At 40.8% G+C, this 16,525-nt stretch overlaps 1 protein-coding gene across 2 annotated transcripts in view; it reads left to right on the top strand.

The window, feature by feature from the left end:
• PYM1 (PYM homolog 1, exon junction complex associated factor) overlaps positions 1 to 16,525 on the top strand; it is a 22,762-nt gene extending 6,237 nt beyond the window's left edge. For both annotated transcript variants that reach the window (XM_082741778.1, XM_082741777.1), the window contains exons 2-3: positions 15,089 to 15,182; positions 15,579 to 16,525. In XM_082741778.1, the coding sequence (XP_082597904.1) occupies positions 15,089 to 15,182; positions 15,579 to 16,062 (578 nt within the window). In that variant the 3' untranslated portion in view covers positions 16,063 to 16,525. The remainder of the gene's footprint in view (positions 1 to 15,088; positions 15,183 to 15,578) is intronic.

Genomic DNA, 16,525 nt, shown 5'->3' with positions numbered 1-16,525 from the left:
ACTTTCATTCTTAAATACACTGTCATACCTTAAAGTCAATCTGCCCAAAATCATTGTATTTTTTTCCTTTCCTTATTTCTGTTAATGACACTTAGCCAAACCAAGATCAGCTTTTTGCACCATCACCCTTTTTAATTTAATTTAATTTAATTTAATTATTTTTTAAAGATTTTATTTATTTATTTGTCAGACAGAGATCACAAGTAGGCAGAGAGGCAGGCAGAGAAAGAGAGGGGGAAGCAGGCTCTCCACTGAGCAGAGAGCCCGACGCGGGGCTCAATCCCAGGACCCTAAGATCATGACCTGAGCCGAAGGCAAAGGCTTAAACCACTGAGCCACCCAGGTGCCCCCACCCTTTTTAATTTTAAATAGACTTTACTTTTTAGAACAGTATTAGATTTATAGAAAACATGGGAAGATGGTACAATTCCCATATATGTTACACTCAGTTTCTCCTATTATTAACATCTTACATTAGTACGGTGCCATTATTACAATTAATGAACTGATACTGATACTTTTTTTTTTAAGATTTTATTTATTTGTCAGAGAAAGGAAGAAAACACAAGCAGAGGGAGTGGCAGGCAGAGAGAGAAGCAGGTTCCCTGCTGAGCAAGGAGCCTGATGGGTTCTTTCCCAGGACCCTAGGGTCATGACCCAAGCCAAAGACAGCTGCTTAACCGACTGAGCTACTCAGGTGCCCCTGATCCATTATTATTAATTATAGTCTGTACATTATTCAGAGTTCCTTAGTTTTCACCTAACTTTTCTGTTCCAGGTTCCCATCCCAGATACCACATTGCTTTTAGTTTTCACGTCTCCTTAAGCTACTTTTGGCTGTGAACAGTTTCTCAGACTATTCCTTGTTTTTGATGACCTTGATAGTTTTGAGGAATACTAGTCAAGTATTTTATAGGATGCCTCTCTTTTGGAATTTGTCTGATGTTTTTCTCATGATTAGACTGGGGTTATGTGTTTTTGGTGTACAACCTCAGAGGAAAAGTACCTATCATAACGATTTTTTTTTAAAGATTTTATTTCTTTATTTGACAGAGATTACAAGTAGACAGAGAGGCAGACAAAGAGAGGAAGGGAAGCAGGCTCCCCGCTGAGCAGAGAGCCCGACGTGGGGCTCTATCCCAGGACCCTGGGATCACGACCCGAAGGCAGAGGCTTTAACCCACTGAGCCACCCAGGCGCTCCATAACGATTTTTTTACTGTTGATATGACCATGATCACTTGGCTGAAGTAGTGTTTGTAAGGTTTCTCCACAGTAAAGTTACCCTTATTTCCCTTATCTTTTTCATACTGCACTTGAGATAGAAGTCTCTATTCATGGCCCATAAAGAGGGAAGTTACACTTCCTTCCTTAAGGATGGAGTATTTATACATGTTATTTGGAATTTTTCTGCAGATTTATCTCTTCTCCATTTATTTATTCAATCATTTGTTTATAGCAGTATGGATTTTAGGTTATAATCTACTATTTATTTTATTACTCAAATGTTCCAGCTTTGGACATTGGAAAATTTTAGTTGGCCCTATGTCCCTTTAACATACCCCCAACAGTGTAGGTTTTTGTTTTTGTTTTTTTAGCTCTTCCTTACTTTCTGGCGCTAGAAGATGCTCCAGGCTCGTCTTTTTATTTCCTGTCCCAGTCCTAGAATCAGCCTTTCTCCAAGGAGCCCCTATTCCTTTCACTAGAGAATAGTATCAAGAAACCAAGATCAGAGCACTAGGTATTTTATTTGTTGCATCATCTTTTATTCCTCTCTTTCCCCATCCCCTGCCATACACTAGTTGTCAAAATGTCATTCTTCTGTTCCCACTGCCGATATCCTTATCCCATCTTCAATACTTGTCAGGTACATGGCCTTGGGAATTTTAAACCTTAGGAATCTAAGTTTTAGTCTTCTCATCAGTGAAATTGGTATATGTGCTGCCAAAGCAAGCACTCATCAATGAAATTGGAATAATAACTCCTACCACATAGTATTATTGTGAGAATTAAAATTTAAATGAAAGGATGTACATTTCTGGCACATACAAAGTGCCCAGCAAATGGTTCTGTAAGTATTACTGTCCGTAAGGATTATTGTATGGATCAGAAGAGATTATATATGCAAAGTATCAAGCATAGTACTTGAGTCCTTCTTCATCCTTGATAAAATTCTATTTTCCTTTATCCTGAAAATATTGCTGTGACCTCCTAAATAGTTGTCCTATCTCCAGTCTCTCTCTCTCTGTTCCAGTTCATATGACACACTGTTGCCAGATTACTGTTCCTTAAGTACAGATTTATTTATGTAATTTTTGTTCAATATAAATCATTCACCCAGAGTCTTCTATTTAATTTGGGACATATCCTTCTGATCTTTATTTTTTCTGTGCATTAAAAAAAAAAAAAAAGATTTTATTTATTTATTTGACAGAGAGAGACACAGCAAGAGAGGGATTTTGACAAGCCCGGGGGAGTGGGAGAAGGAGAAGCAGGCTTCCTGCCTGATAGGGGGCTCAATCCCAGTATGCTGGGATCATGACCTGAGCCCAAGGCAGAGGCTTAACCCACTGAGCCACCCAGGTGCCCATCTGTGCATTTTTAAAAAAAGATTTTATTTATTCACTTGACAGGAACACAAGTAGGCAGAGAGGCAGAGAGAGAAAGGAGGAAGCGGGCTCCCTGCTGAGCAGAGAGGCAATGTGGTAATGCGGTCTTGATCCCAGGACCCTGAGATTATGACCTGAGACAAAGGCAGAGACAACCCACTGAGCCACCCAGGCGCCCCTTTTCTGTGCATTTTTAAAACATTTAAAATTTTTTTTTCTATTTTTTAAAAGATTTTATTTATTTTATTTGACACAGAGAGAGAGATCACAAGTAGGCAGAGAGGCAGGCAGAGAGAGGAGGAAGCAGGCTCCCTGCTGAGCAGACTGCCCAATGCGGGGCTCAATCCCAGGACCCTGAGACCATGACCTGAGCCGAAGGCAGAGGCTTAACCCACTGAGCCAATCTGGCGCTCCTTTAAAACATTTTTTAATTAGATGGTATATATAATTATATTTTGCCTTTTCATTTAACCTTATGCTATAAATATTTTTCCTTGCTATTAGAAATTCTTTGAAAACTAGAGTTTTAAAATATTGGCAGAGTGTTTTATTGCTTAGGCATGCGCTTTCTCTTTTTAAAGATTTTATTTATTTGTCAGAGAAAGAGAGAGAAAACATGAGTGGGGGAAGAGCAGAGGGAGAAGCAGGCTCTGTGCTGAGCAAAGAGCCTGATGTGGGACTGGATCCCAGGACTCTGACCTGAGCCAAAGGCAGACATTTAACTGACTGAGCCACCCAGTCATCCCTGTTACTGAACTTTTAGATTGTTTCCAGTATTTTTGTTAGAAGAATTCTGTGAATATTTTTGTGCATAATTTTTTGCCTGCATTTGGGGTTATTTTCTTAGGATTGAGTTCCCAGAAATAGAATTACTGGGTTATAGGGAATAAGCATTTATTGATTTAATTCATATTGATTGTAGGAACCTTGGAAAATGTTTTTGTAAGCAGTATAAAAATACAAGTCACACGCATATTTGGTAATTCTAGAACCCAAAGATAACTATAATTACAATTCCTTTTAGTTTTTCTGTGTACATATGTAGCTTATCTATATTTTATATAATTGGGATCAAAGCAAATAGCTATATTTCCCAAAATATGATCCTCGGAATGCTTAGTAGTCCTATAAGATATGCTACAAAATAAGTAAAAACAAAATAAATAGCAAATAAATAAATAAGGTTCCTGTGGTCAAATAAATCTGGGAAAACTGTAAATCACACTCCCATTGTGAGTAGTCACGTGAATAAGAACACATTAAGTCTTGCCGATAAAATAAAATTACTTTCCTATGTTTAACCCATAATTGGCCAAACTTAGTTAATGATTTTGGGGGGTAACTTTTATTATTATCATATGGAAATAGTATTTTAAATAACAAAAGCTTTGGGAAATGCTCGGAAACTATAGGATTACCTTTATTGTCTTGCTGTGTTAGCCAGATTGCTTTCTAAAGGGTTTTACCACCCAGTATATGACTATGCTGATTTAATGACATCTTTGACCACACTGGTGTTCTTATCTTCAAAAATTCTACTACTCTGACAAATGGAAATTTTATTTTATTGTTTTATAATTTTTTTTTATTATTAGTGTGGTTGAACATTTTTGTATCTTTTTCATTTATAACACAATATGCAGAAGTAGTATAAAATGTACAGCTTTTGGAGCATAGCCTGGGTTTGAATTCTGTAGCTTACTGACCATAACTTTGGGCAAGCTATTAAATTTCTCATTGTTTGGTAGCTGCTATTTTCTTTTTGGAGTTGATCATGAAATTTACATATATACCATTTGCTCTTAGATATGCTCTTTAATATGAGTGCCACCCACTTTTCAGTATAGTATCACCTCATACTAGGTTTCTGCGTATAATTCCCAGTGAAACTGGGCTATGTGGTGTAAGACAGGTGGAATAGCATTGTGCCTTTGTGATCTTGGACCCATCTTTAACCTCTTAAGGACTCTTAATCTTAGCTGTAGATGATAATATCTACCCAATGTCTAGATTCAATAGAGTAATATATGTAAAGTTTCTGATGCAATGGAGTCACTTATTAATCAATGCTCTTTCCTAACTGTTCTTAGCATACTGTGAGTTTTCCACTGCTAATGATTTTGCTTGTTGTTACTCCTCTTAGGCCCTTTCCCTTCCTTTCTCTGCCCACAGAAATATCAGCCACTGGTTTGTTATTGTACTACTGTTACTACCTAGTATTTAAGGTTGGGTCCCTGAAATTCTCCTGATTTTTTGTCACCTTCCCCCATCAGAGTGTGATTATTTAGTCTCTTGAAATCTGGTACCAGTATATATCAGTGTCTCTTAAGATACCTAAGACATTTATATTTTTGTTTTAGTCCTTGCCTAACTTGTCCACCCTCTTCCTTAGACTGTAAATTGCTTGATTTTTTTAAAAAAGATTTTATTTATTCATTTGACAGAGGGAGAGCACAAGCGGGGTGGGGGTTGTGCAGCAGGCAGAGGGAGAAGGAGAAGCAGGCTCCCTGCTGAGCAAAGAGCCTAATGTGGGGCTCAATCCCAAACCCTGGGATCATGACCTGACCCAAAGGCAACCGCTTAACCGACTGAACCACGCAGTTGCCCAAATTGCTTTAAAGTAGGGACCATTTTACTCCCTCTTGATAATCCCTGTAGCATTTCTAGGATACTTTTCTCATAGGAAGCTTTCAATAAGTGTTTATCCTTTTAATTAATTTGTAGTCTGGTTTCTGACTACTCTGCTTTTCTGAAGCTATATTCTTAAAGATAACTAGAAATTTCCAAATTGCCAATTTTTTTTCTTCTCCGTTTTCCTTTTCCTTAATCTCTGTGCATTATTTAATACCCTTAATCAGCTGCCCTTAAAACTCTTTTGGTCTCCATGGCATAACACTGTCCTGGTTCTGCTCTCCTACAGTTGTTTTCTGTGACTGCTGACACCTTTTCTTTCTTGAGGAAGATAATCATGACCGTTTTTCCAAGGTCATTTCTCCATATTGGATCTTCTCTTTCTGTATTTTCCCCAGGTTTTAGAAACTGTATAATTATAATTCTTGGCCCTAAGATCATCCCCAGGCTCAGATTTGTCATACAGATCTCCTTTATTGAAACAGGTCACAAGGATTGAACAGTCGCTTCAGCCTAACCCCTTAGAGTTCTCTCAGGCCTTGTTTTCTGTCTTGTCTCTTCACTGTGTTCCTGCCACCCCCCAAAATAAGGCTCTTTTACAGTTTAAGGCAACAGATTAAGGATTACAAAACAGCAGATGTGAGAGAATAGCTGAATTTACCATGTTTTGTGGTAGCAATCTCTAATCTGTGTTTCTGACATTCTCAAGGGCGCTACCTGACAATCCTGATATCCTGCCCTTGGTTTTGAGTTCTAGGGTAGGAATCTCCAAACCACTCCCTTCATTTTCACTTTACCTCTGAATGAAAGGACATGAAGGACAGAGAATGGAACCAAGAGGATAATGGGCTATCTGCATCTCAGGGCTTCCAGTTAGGATAGCCATTCAAGAAGCTTCTGCCATGTCTTTTCTCACATTCCACTGTTACTTGTCTTAAGCCTTGAACTATAATCTTGGTGCAATTATCTTAAATATATGTTTCGAGTATTGTCCTTTCCTCCTTAATTTCACGTAAAACACTGCCTGTCTAGAATTGAATTAGTTATTTTCACAAAGTTGTCATCTTCTCTAGACTTTCTTTGTGTTTTTTTGTTGTTTGTTTTTTTTTTTAATTTTTTATTTTTTATAAACATGTATTTTTATCCCCAGGGGTACAGGTCTGTGAATCACCAGGTTTACACACTTCACAGCACTCACCAAAGCACATACCCTCCCCAATGTCCATAATCCCACCCCCTTCTCCCAACCTCCCTCCCCCCAGCAACCCTCAGTTTGTTTTGTGAGATTAAGAGTCACTTATGGTTTGTCTCCCTCCCGATTCCATCTTGTTTCATTGAATCTTCTTCTGCCCACTTAAGCCCCCATGTTGCATCACCACTTCCTCATATCAGGGAGATCATATGATAGTTGTCTTTCTCTGCTTGACTTATTTCGCTAAGCATGATACGCTCTAGTTCCATCCATGTTGTCGCATGTTGTTTGTTTTAATTCCAGTATAATTTACAGTATTGTATTATTTTCAGGTATCGGATCGGTGATTTTTATCCTCTAAATTTTGCACATTCACAAGTGATACTGTAATTAGTTTATTTGTGGTCTTTTTTATTACCTTTCTTCCTTACTAGAATGCATGGTACAAAAAGGACCCTTGCGTGCTTTGTTCATTGTTGTATCCCTAACTGCTGTTACAGTGCCTGGCACAACACCCAGTGCTCAATAAATATTTAAAATCCATGTGTGAATAAATATTATTACCATTTGCCCAATTTACCCACAGGTATGTTGTAAAAAATAAGAGAATACATGTGAAAAGCACCAGATTAAACCCATTATAGCAGTTTCAATTACCTCGTCTCTCTAATTCAAATCTTGGCAGTCTTTTGGCCCTATTGACTTCTTCATAATGAATTTCTCTTTCATTTTCCTTTCAATACCCATAGAGATGATCTAAATCAGTTTTTCTCTGTGGTGACTATTATTTTCATTTGTTCTACTTTTAGTTTCTATTATACATTTTGATGTTAATCCTTAAGCACTGCTTTGAACAGATCCTGTGTACTCTGCTTTTGGCCTTCAGTGTTCTCCCACAGTCTGAAGCTTAACTCCAAACTCAAGAGAGATTGGATACCTTCCATATTCTGACTAATTTACTTCCAGTCTCTTTTCTCATTACATATGCTTTTTGCCCAAATTATACTAGGTTCATGTTCTCTAGTATGATGCTTAAATTATTTTTTAAAAGAGGTTTTTTTGTTTTTTTGTTTTTTTTTTTTTTTAATTTTATTTATTTGTCAGAGAGAGAGTGAGTGAGAGCGAGCACAGGCAGACAGAGTGGAAGGAAGAGTCAGAGGGAGAAGCAGGCTCCCTGCGGAGCAAGGAGCCCGATGTGGGACTCGATCCCAGGACGCTGGGATCATGACCTGAGCCGAAGGCATGTTTTTTTGTTTTTAAAGATTTTATTTTTAGGGGCGCCTGGGTGGCTCAGTGGGTTAAGCCGCTGCCTTCGGCTCAGGTCATGATCTCAGCGTCCTGGGATCGAGTCCCACATTGGGCTCTCTGCTCAGCGGGGAGCCTGCTTCCCTCTCTCTCTGCCTGCCTCTCTGACTACTTGTGATTTCTCTCTGTCAAATAAATAAATAAAATCTTTAAAAAAAAAAAAAGATTTTATTTTTAAGTAATCTTTGTACCCAATGTTGGGCTTGAACTTGCAACCCCAAGATCAAGAATCACATGGTCTACCAACTGAGCCAGGCAGGCGCCCATCTTTATTTATTAATCTGAAATAATTACAGCCTTCTATAGACTAGTCCCTTTGCCTCAGAGATCAAAGACAAAGTCTCTGCTCTCAGGAAAGAATGCAATTATGTTAAACATTAGAGCATGATAAAGGCCAAAACAGGTGCTGTGCACCAAGGTGTTACATAAAGGGCTACTTTTAACCTGGCTTGGGGTGGGAAGGTCGGGGAAGACTTCACTGAGGAGTTTATACTTGAACTTGACCTTTAAAGACCAGTAGGAATTAACTAAGATAAGAATCAAGGAAAATCTATTCCACGCCAAAGGAAGCAAAAGCAAAAATGCATAGACATCAGAGACACAGGTCTGGTAAGATTTGTGAATAAATATTCAGTGGCTGGAACAGAGTGTAAGTGACTAAGTGCTGAGAGAGGAGACTAGCAAGGCCTTTTTTGTAGTCCCATCCTCCATGTCCCTTCCTATTCCTGAAGGCAATAGGAATCCAGAATTTTAAGCAGAGTCCTGACTAGTTTGATATGTCCCTTTGCCTATCCCGCATGCCTAAAATACTTCTCTATCTGGTAACCACATTCCTCATTCCCTGTCTCAATCCTCTCATCTTCCAAAGATTACAACAGGTCTGTGTCCTCCACAGAATCTTTTTAAATCACCAGGGGTCAAAAGTAATTTCACTCTCTGTTGTGTACCTGTTCTCCAAACCATTTGTTTGAAACCTAAAATTAGATTTTTTTTTTAAGATTTTATTTATTTATTTGACAGACAGAGATCACAAGTAGGCAGAGAGGCAGGCAGAGAGAGAGAGAGGAAGGGAAGCAGGCTCCCTGCTGAGCAGAAAGCCCGATGCGGGACTCGATCCCAGGACGCTGAGATCATGACCTGAGCCGAAGGCAGCGACTTAACCCACTGAGCCACCCAGGTGCCCCTAAAATTAGATTTTTAAAAAAAGATTTTATTTGGGGGGTCTCCTGAGTGAGTCAGTTGTTTAAGCATCTGCCTTAGGCTCAGGCCATGTTCTCAGGGTCCTGGGATGAAGATGCCCCCCTCCCCCCAACCCTGGTCAGGCACCTGCTCAGCAGGGAGTCCATTTCTCCCTCTCCCCTCCCTCATCCCCTGCTCTTGCGTGGTCTTTGTCTCCCAAATCTTAAAAAAAAAAAAAGAATATAAAGTCTAGAAAAAAAAATTTTTAATTATTTCCACACCCAACATGGGGCTTGAACTCACAATCCCAAGATCAAAAGTTGTACACTTTTGATCTGATCATGACCTGAGCCAAAGGCAGAGGCTTAACGACTGAGCCACTCAGGCACCCCAAAATGAGAGACTTTTAAAACCTACAGTATGGGCACCTGAGTGGCTCAGTTGGTTAAGCGACTGCCTTCAGCTCAGGTCATGATCCCAGAGTCCTGGGATCCAGTCTCACATTGGGCTCCCTGCTCAGCCATGAATCTGCTTCTCCCTCAGACCCTTTCCCCACTCATGCCTCTCTCTCTCTTTCTCAAGTAAATAAATAAATCTTAAAAAAAAATAAAACCTACAATATATCAATATTAATGGGCATTCTTAGAAAGAAAGATTATGGGATGCCTGGGTGACTCAGTGGGTTAACTGTCCACCTTCAGATAAGGTCATGATCCCAGAATCCTGGGATAAGTACTACATTGGGCTCCTTGCTCCCAGGAGCATGCTTCCTCCTCTACCTGTCTCTCTCTCTCTCTCTGACAAATAAATAACATCTTTAAAAATAAAAGATTATTTATAATCTAATCACCCGACAACTTTTCATATTGCACATTCTTTTCTAAACTTAAAAACATACAAAACATATTTAATAATTGAAATCATGGTATATTTATATAGTTTCATTGTGTTTCATATTATGTCACCTTATGTGATTTAAAATTTTATTATCGTTTGTTAAAATTATGTCATGTCTCTTTAAAGTTTATTTATTTATTTTTAAGTAATCTGTACACCCAATATGGGACTTGAACTTGCCACCCCGAGATCAAGAGTCACACACTTCTGGGACGCCTGAGTGGCTCAGTGGGTTAAAGCCGCTGCCTTTGGCTCAGGTCATGATCCCAGGTCCTGGGATCCAGCCCCGCATCTGGCTCTGCTCAGCGGGGAGCCTGCTTCCTCCTCTCTCTCTGCCTGCCTCTCTGCTTACTTGTGATCTCTGTCAAATAAATAAATAAAATCTTCAAAAAAAAAAAAAGTCACACACTTCTGACTGAGCCAACCAGGTGCCCCTATTATCATTTTTATTGGATATATTCTACACTGTTCCTGTATACCTGGACTTGAAGTTTGTTTTTAATTTTTAGTTCTTTATAGATAATGCCATAATTTACCCATGATTACCTCTCCCTTTATTCTTTTTCTGTTTTTGTTTTTTACTGTTGGAAGTATTTCCTTATGCTGTATTCTCAAGGTTGGAATTATTAAATGTGTTGAATTATTTTTTACTTTAGCCAATTACCCCTCCCCCATCAGTGACTTCCCAGGTGTTGTGGATTCTTTGCTAATAAGATTTGTCTGGCGGTCTCTTCCTTTCCCTTCTCACTGTTTCAGCCAATTCTGTCTCTCATGCCAGGGTTATCACACCCTTTTCCCCCCTAACTGGTTTCCTGAGTCTCCAGGGTTTTCCCTTGCCAATTCACCTTTTCATCCTGCCGGATTAATTGCCCTAAAACACTGCTTTGGATAAAAGAGTCACTCATTGGACAAATGTTTATTGAATGCATGCCATGTACCAGATATTAAACTCCTTAGCTGGTGTTTCAATGTCTGAGCATCCCCTGCTCATTAGCTTTACACCAGCCCTCTGACTCAGCCACCATATCCTGAACATGCCATCTCCGTTCCCACGTGTGCATTTGTTTTAGGATGAGCTTCTATTTTGAATCCATTCTGCCTCGTTTACTTAGGTGAGTTTGTCTCTTTCTTTAAAGCCCAGCTCCAGTCATCCTCCCTCCATGAAGCCTCAGCTTTTTCATTCTTCAGTTTATACTCTTATCTTTAAACTGTTGCTTTAAGTAGGAAATATCCTCAGTGCCTTTCTTTTACTCACCAGATAACCTTTAAATTCCTTGATGTTGTGTTGAAGGCTTTCCAAGATCTGGCCCCATTTTTTTCTTATTCCCTAACATGAACTATCTGATTCACCCGGACTCCTCTTTGTGTTTTCTAAATACTCCACGTCCCTTTCCACATCCATGACTTTCTTTGCTTGCTTGTTCTTTTTTTTTTTTTTTTAAAGATTTTATTTATCTATTTGACAGAGAGAGATCACAAGTAGGCAGAGAGGCAGGCAGAGAGAGAGAGGAGGAAGCAGGCTCCCTGCTGAGCGGGACTCCATCCCAGGACCCTGAGATCATGACCTGAGCCTAAGGCAGCGGCTCAACCCACTGAGCCACCCAGGCGCCCTGCTTGCTTGTTCTTTGTCCTGTCTCTTCTACCTGTCAGATCTTACCCATTTTCTTTAACAATTTTTTTTTTAGTTTTAATTAATTGATACTTGCATTTTGAACAAAAAGCCAATTCATGGAACAATATATAATCCACATGTAAAGACCTAGACTTGACTTTTTTAAAAAAGGTTTTATTATTTGATAGAGGGGGAGCACAAGCAGGGGAGCAGCAAGCAAAGGGAGGGAGAGAAACAGGCTTCCCACTGAGCAGAAAGCCTGACATGGGGTTTGGGCTCAATCCTAGGACTCTAGGATTATAACCTGAGCCAGAGGCAGATGCTTAACCTACTGAACCGCCCAAGCACCTCTAGGCTTGACTTTTTACTTTTCTTTTACAAATCTTTCTTTTTACAAAAGTAATACTTAAAAAGAAAAAAAAAAAGTAATGCATGGGGTGCCAGGTTGGTTTAATTGATGGAGCATGTGATTTCTTCTCAGGGTTGTGAGTTCAAGCCCCATGTAGGATGTGGAGCCTACTTAAAAAACAAAACAAAAAAACACAACACAACACATAATATATATGTATATATAAGATTTCTAAAAACATACTAATGGTATAAATAAAGATATCTATGGGGACAGAAAGTATATATATTAATGGTTAATGGTTTCTATTACCTCTTCTTCCAGGTTGCCCCTCTTAAGATAACCAGCATTAAAGGCTTGGTATCTTTGGTATGTGTCCTTCCACAACTTTCTCCTTGCCCCTGTGTGTAAACTGAATGGCCTGTTAAGTGCTGCTCCGTGCCCCAACAAGATTGGGAGTGTACCTTACATCAGCAGTTCTCAACAGTGTTTTCCAGGACCCTTGGGGGTTCCCTAAGACAGTTTCAAGAGGTCTGCAAGCACAACTATTTTTTATCATATACTAAGATGTTAGTTGTCCTTTTTTTTTTTTTTTTTTTTTTGCTGGGTTGACATTTGCTCTGAGGGTGCAAAAGCAAAGGTGGATAAAACTGCTGGTCCCTTGGCACTAATCAAGGTGGGTACACCAACTCCCACTCACTGTGCTCTTCACTGCTGCATGCTTGCAGTAAATAATGCCAGTTTCACTTAAGAATAGCCTTGATTATACACTAAGATTTACAAATTTTGTTAAACCCTGACCCTTGATTACACATCTTTTTACTTTTTTCCAGCTTTATTGAAATATATTTGACATAGAACATTGTGTAGGTTTAAGGTATGCAGTGTGATGATATGATATATGTATAGTGAAATGTTTACCATAATAAGATTAGTTAACACATCCTTCACAAAATTACCATTTTGTTGTTGTTAAGGTCTACTCTCATAGCAACTATGAAGTATACCGTATGGTTCTCTGTTAAGGATGGTTACCATGCTTAGATTCCCCAGAACTTACTCGTTTTATAACTGAAAGTTCCTCATCTTTTTAATGTTCTCTGTGGACTAAATGGGAAGGAAGGATGAAACACTTGGCTGCATATTGAAGTAAGGTGGAGTCTTAAGGAAAAGCACTGGCACAGTTGTCCATAAGTTGCAAGCTAAACAGGCTTCCTTTCCACGGAACACTATTTTTACATAAAAAAAACACTGAAAACTCATAATTGAGAACTGGGTATCTGCTAGGCATTTTCCTGAAGGGAAGGAAGTGAGCTTATCATTTCAAGGAAAACAACTGACACTGTTTGTTGCCAGTGGTAAAATTCAAGCCTTCAAGTAAAAATAAGAATTCTGGAAAACTTGTATTTGCTGCTGTGAACTTGAGAACTTCCCAGTGAAGATTTTTCTGATCAGATTAATGAATATATATTTTTAAGATTTATTTATTTATTTTAAAGAGAGAGAGAGAGAGACCATGACCAGGAGGGGCAGAGGAAGAGACAACCTCAAGCAGACTCCAAGCTGAGCTTTGAGCCTGATGTAGGGTCTCAATCTCTTGACCCCCAGACTGCCACCCGAGCCAAAACCAAGGGTTGGATGCTTAACTGACTATGCCACTCAGGCACCCTATTTGTTTTGTTTTAAGATATATTTATTTATTTGGAGGGGAGCAGAGGGAGAGAATCTCAAGCAGACTCCCTGCTGAGCATGGAGCCTGACACATGGCTCCATCCCATGGCCCTGAGAGCGTGACTTGAACCAAACCCAAGAGTTGGACACTTGACCAACTGAGCCACCCAGGCACTGCTGTTTTTTGTTTTTTAATATTGCATAGTAAAATGGATAATATTACAAAATAAGAGTGAAAGGGATTCTGAAAGAAAAAACTTTGAGAATAATTACTCTCTACACATTGCCTTGCAACTTGCTTTTTCACTTAGTATATCATAAGCACCATTCAAACCAGAGTGAGCGCATTTATATCTGACACTCTTTCTCATAACAGCATGGTGTTCCATCGTGTGGATGGTCTGCATATATTCAGGCAGTTATCTGTTGATGGCCAGACAAGCTGCTTTTGGGTTTTCCTATTTTAAGTTACGCAGCAACAAAGATCCTTTACATATGTCCTACGTACTGGTGCTTTTACATGTGAAGTACGGATCCTTAAAAGTTGACTTGTTTTTCATGACCCTTTTTTCTTTTTTTAAGATTTTATCTATTTATTTGACAGACAGAGATCACAAGTAGGCAGAGAGGCAGGGAGAGGGAGAGGGAGAAGCAGGCTCCTTGCTGAGCGGAGAGCCCGATGCGGGGCTCGATTCCAGGACCCTGAGATCATGACCTGAGCCGAAGGCAGAGGCTTTGACCCACTGAGCCACTCAGGTGCTCCTTCATGACCCATTTTAATTAAACTTACCCTCTCTATATCTCCAGTCATTTCTGCTTCCTGTAGTTCTTGGTTTTGCCCCCTTTTGGCTTTTTACTCAGTTATTGGATGCCCCCATGCTATTGTCTTGTGTTTGTTTTTTTTTTCTTTTTTAAACTCTTCTTCTCTGCCTGTCCTATTTTGCCAGCCAAATTAAAAATAGAATATAGGAACTCCTGGGGCACCTGGGTGGCCCAGGTAAAAATGGAAACTCCTGTGGCACCTGAGTGGCTCAGTCGGTTAAGTGTTCAACTGTTGGTTTTGGCTCAGGTCATGATCTCAGGGTAGTGAGACCAAACCCCACATAGGGCTCTGCGCCCAGCACAGAGTCTGCTTAAAGATTCTCTCTGTCCTTCCCCTGACAAGCATGCTCTCTTCACTCTCTGAAGTGAATGAATAAAATCCTTAAAAAAAAAACAACTCTGGGGCACCTGGGTGGCTCAGTGGGTTAAGCCGCTGCCTTCGGCTCAGGTCATGATCTCAGGGTCCTGGGATCGAGTCCCGCATCGGGCTCTCTGCTCAGCGGGGAGCCTGCTTCCCTCTCTCACTCTCTGCCTGCCTCTGCCTACTTGTGATCTCTCTCTGTCAAATAAATAAGTAAAATCTTTAAAATAAAACAAAAACTCCTGGGTACAGGGCTGGTGTATGATACAGTGTTTGGTTACTCAATGAATAATGATGAGATGGGGAATTGAAGGTTGATGAGAGAAAAGGACGCCTTCGTGGTTGCATTTAGTGGCTGGATGGGGGCTGAGGAAGGCTGTGTGCATTCATGGATTCTTTCAGATTCGGAAATATTTGAAAATTAGGAAGAATAACTGTCTAATTTAATTCTCTCATTGCAGGCAAATACATCGCTTCAACACAACGACCTGACGGGACCTGGCGCAAGCAACGGAGGGTGAAAGAAGGCTATGTGCCCCAGGAGGAGGTCCCAGTGTGCGTGGTTAGGCGTGAGGAGGGGGTACTTAATGGGGTCCCTACAGAAAAGAAGAATCTCCTGATCCCAAGACCCTAGGAAATGGAAGGAGGGAGCAACTATCTGAGAAAGAAGAAGAGAGGGGGCTGGGATTCAGGAATGAGTGAGGGGGGTTTAAAGTGCCTAGTCCTGTTCCTATGGCTTCTGTTCTTTGGAACCTCCAAACAACATTCAGACAGAGAGAACTTTGAGACCTGGAGACCTTCCCACAGCCTGCAGAACAGGGGGAAATTGGAAAGGGACCACAGGAGAGGAAGGAAGCAAGAAAGTGAAATGGATGAAGTGATTAGAAGGTTTAAGAAAAGGGCTCCAGAAGTCAGTGTTTCTTTGAAACTGTTGACCTCTCTTCCCTGCAGGTATGAGAACAAGTATGTGAAGTTTTTCAAGAGTAAACCAGAACTGCCTCCAGGTCTGAGCCCCGAGGCCACTGCTCCTGTCACCCCATCCAGGCCTGAAGGAGGGGAACCAGGCCTCTCCAAGACAGCCAAACGCAACCTGAAGCGGAAGGAGAAGCGGCGGCAGCAGCAGGAGAAGGGGGAGGCAGAGGCCTTGAGCCGGACTCTCGATAAGGTGTCTTTGGGAGAGACTGCCCAAGTCCCCACTGCTCCCCAGGGCTCCCGGGCAGCCCCTACAGCTGCCTCTGACCAGCCTGACTCAGCTGTCACCACTGAGAAGGCCAAGAAGATAAAGAACCTAAAGAAGAAGCTTCGGCAGGTGGAAGAGCTGCAGCAGCGGATCCAGGCTGGGGAGATCAGCCAGCCCAGCAAAGAGCAGCTGGAGAAGCTAGCGAGGAGGAGGGCGCTAGAGGAGGAGCTCGAGGACTTGGAGCTGGGCCTGTGAGGCCTTTGGGGAGTAGGGAATGGACTGCAGAACAAACCATGGGGCTCTCTGGGGTCCTGAGGAATGTGGGCAGCAGCAGTCAGGAGGGGGACCCCCCATACTGACTCAGTTCCACCTCTCATGGTCCAACTCCGTCCTCCAGAGCCTAGCCTCGCCGTCATTCCTTCCCTCTTCTTCCCAACTCCTATTTTTTGGACTTTTCTCCCTCCCATTCCCAGTGTTGAAAATCTCAGTGACTACCCCAGGTACCTTTGCTGCTGATTTGGGTGTCTTGTTGAAAAGAGAATTGGGTGGGTGGGACTCTTGGAGAACTGAGGTCGAGGGTAGGGGGAGTACACCCAAGTCTTGGAGTCTTGGTTCCTGTTCACAGTGTTTATGGGTTATTTCTCCCTCCATTCCTCACCTCCGTTTTTTTTTTTTTTTTTTTTTTTTTTAAGAACAGAATAAACTCAAGTAGACAACA

Source organism: Mustela nivalis (genome assembly GCF_964662115.1).
Source record: "Mustela nivalis genome assembly, chromosome: 7".
NCBI lineage: Eukaryota > Metazoa > Chordata > Mammalia > Carnivora > Mustelidae > Mustela > Mustela nivalis.
The sequence above is the reverse complement of the archived record's forward strand: the minus strand, read 5'-3'. Positions and strand labels throughout refer to the sequence as shown.